Source organism: Quercus robur, chromosome 9 (assembly GCF_932294415.1).
Source record: "Quercus robur chromosome 9, dhQueRobu3.1, whole genome shotgun sequence".
NCBI lineage: Eukaryota > Viridiplantae > Streptophyta > Magnoliopsida > Fagales > Fagaceae > Quercus > Quercus robur.
The window spans coordinates 24,921,354-24,924,142 of NC_065542.1; the positions used below are offsets into that span (position 1 = coordinate 24,921,354).

At 35.5% G+C, this 2,789-nt stretch overlaps 1 protein-coding gene across 1 annotated transcript; it reads right to left on the reverse strand.

Annotated features, from left to right (window-relative positions):
* Positions 1–343: 343 nt before the first annotated feature.
* Positions 344–1,668, reverse strand: LOC126699403 (aspartic proteinase CDR1-like). The gene has a single exon (XM_050397174.1). It carries the CDS (start codon positions 1,560–1,562, stop codon positions 384–386), a length of 1,179 nt encoding a protein of 392 aa, XP_050253131.1. The 5' UTR covers positions 1,563–1,668; the 3' UTR covers positions 344–383.
* Positions 1,669–2,789: the final 1,121 nt, after the last annotated feature.

Sequence of the window (2,789 nt, forward strand, 5' to 3'; positions counted from 1 at the left end):
ATAAATGAAGCAATTTATTTGTAAAAGAGATCCCCCTTCCCTTTCAAGTGGTCACTAAACGGGCCTGGTATTCTTAGATGCTTTCCTTCCTTTCATTGAAAAGATGATCATGAAGAGAGACGTGTGGGCGCAACTAAATAAATTTCTACACTTTTTTAGCAGTTGCGAAAGACAAAACTTTTTTAGCAGTTGCGAGAGACGTGTGGGCGCAACTAAAAGTAAAAACATTTCTTTAAATAGCTGGAAATATGATTAGATCACAATCAAAATAAAACCTTTTTTTAAAATTTAAAAAAAAGAAAAGATAATTAAGCTATATTTTATAAATATAAGTTGGTAGGAGTATATTGATCGTATAGGTTACATGAAAGTGGCCGCAGACTCTACAGTTTTGTGCAATCAGTCGGCTTGAAGGAGACCATCCTTGTTTCCAAGTCATACCCAATCAAAAAATTTGCTTGAACATAGTTGCCATATACTCCTGTGCCATCCGAAAATTCATTATATGTACTTGCAATATTTGTAATTCCAAAGCAATAATATTCATATCTTTTAATCGGTCGATTGAAAGTTTGTATAGGTTTTAACTCCACATCTGCACCTTCAAAATGGACAGTCAATATTGGTCCATTTTCATTAGTAATTTCAGTTCTATAGCAAAGCCGTGTCCCCAATAAAGTGTCATTCTTAATGGGATCAATTGAAATTTGCTTCTTCACTTCCACCTCTAAGCGATCGTAAAAATCTGGTGGCAAAGACAATGTTGGTGATCCTGAATCTATTAACATGTTGCCCTTAGAAACCTTACCTGAAGAGTTAAAGGGCACATATGTGTCTCCAACACTAATTCCTTCTAGTGTCACATAATATTCATGTCCAGATTCTCGATCTACAAATGGTGTTGAAACCACACCATCACCCACAACTTCACTGCCATTGCCAAAACTTATCTTGCTTGTAACACTAGGATCAGTATATTCAGTACCAAATGGCAACAAGCAATAAGAAAACCTCTTGCTACCAATTTGTGAAAGAAAGGACAAAGGCCCTGATCCTAACCCAATGATTCCCGTTACATGGCCATCGGAATGGAAGTTACTGTTGTGTGAACATCCAAAGGCAATGTCAAAAGAAACTGCTTGCCCGAAGGTAGAAGTGATGGTGGCTTTTTCTTTGGCCAGAACACCTTGGGATCCACCATTTACATATCCACTGACGTAATTGCAACTATTTTGAGGAGAACAATGGACTTGGTCCCATTCGTGACATTTTTCTGAATGACAAGAAATTTCACTGTATGTGCAGGACTTTTGAGGATCGAACTTGGGATAAGTCTGATTGAAGCAGTCATCACAAGGTACACATTGTGTCCACACAAGGTTACTACCTGTATCGGCAACGCCATAGATGTCTACTGGTGGAGTGCCAATTGAGGCCTTTATGAGATGCTGACCGTGGTATGGTATTAATTGTGCTTGGGGGACATTATTAGCTGTAGCCAAAAGGCCTATAAGATAATATGAGAGAAGGAAGCATGGATGAAATATGACACCGCTTGCCATTGAATTTGGAGAGATGAAACAGTACTGGCTACACTATAGGCTTTTATATACATGATTAAACCGAACTTTCCATGTCTGGCCTAACGAATACTTGATTGCACCATTAAGTTAACCTAACCAAAAAAAAAAAAAAAAAAAAAAAAAAAAAGAAAAGAAAAGAAAAGAGAATTCTCCATCCGTGAATGGCATCAAATGTACTACTATAAACTGAAAATTTTAATAAGCACCAAAATTTGCTTCTTTTTAACAATATTTAAAACAGATCGAGATTGTAATGAATGCAATAATATCAATATATCATAACAAATCTCTTGTTTCACTAAAGAATAGGTCATCAATCCTTATTTAATTTTCCCAAACAAAAAAAACCTTATTTAAGAATAAATTTGTTTATCTAGGTCTCTCGGTTTTGCATGGCAAATGCGCCTTTTTTTATTTATGAAAATAGGAATTATTTTTTTGCTTGGCTTTGCGATTTAAAAGCAACAGCTTCACTTTGTTTATTTATTTATTTTTTTAGAAACTAGCAAGACTTTGTGTTAATCAAATGAAGAACGAAACAAATTACAAGAAAAAATTGATCTCAAACAGTAACATCAGAAAGAAAACTATCCAACCAAATAACAATATCTACTATTTCTTTAGCTTTGCAAAATAGGAGATGAGCTGTGGTCTTACCCTTTCTATGGACAAGAGAAAGTAGGTACCGCAAGAAAGATTCGTCTTAAACTTGAGAATCTTGAATAAGATTTCCAAAAGGAGTTAGAAAATCTTAATTATCCTAGAGAGCTGTCATCACTCTTGTCTAGAGACGGAACCGGGACTTGGGGTTCAGAGCGACAAAATGTAAAAAAAGAAAAAATAAATGCCTACCTTTACTGGGTCTCATTGCTTGAAGTGGTGTCATATTGTCTACCTTTACTGGGTCTAATTTGTTGAATGATTGGGCTAAATTTTCTTGAGCTTTTCTCTTGGTGATTTTGTGGTTTGGTCAATATTTTTTGGGCATGTTCATTTGTTTTTTATGGGAATTTTGCTTTTGTTGAAGATGGTCAATGATGTTGTTAGGGGGCCAAGTGTAATTTTATTGGACAAACTTTCTAAAATTAATTACACATATATATATATATATATATATTAGTATCTTTTTTTTTTCTTTGTTTTTGGGGGGTGAGGGATCGGAGAGGCAAGGAAAGCCCCCTAAGGCCAAAGCAAGCCCCAGCCACC

Coding starts and splice junctions, on each gene's coding strand:
- LOC126699403 (XM_050397174.1), bottom strand. CDS start 1,562: ATGGCAAGCGGTGTCATATTTCATCCATGCTTCCTTCTCTCATATTAT.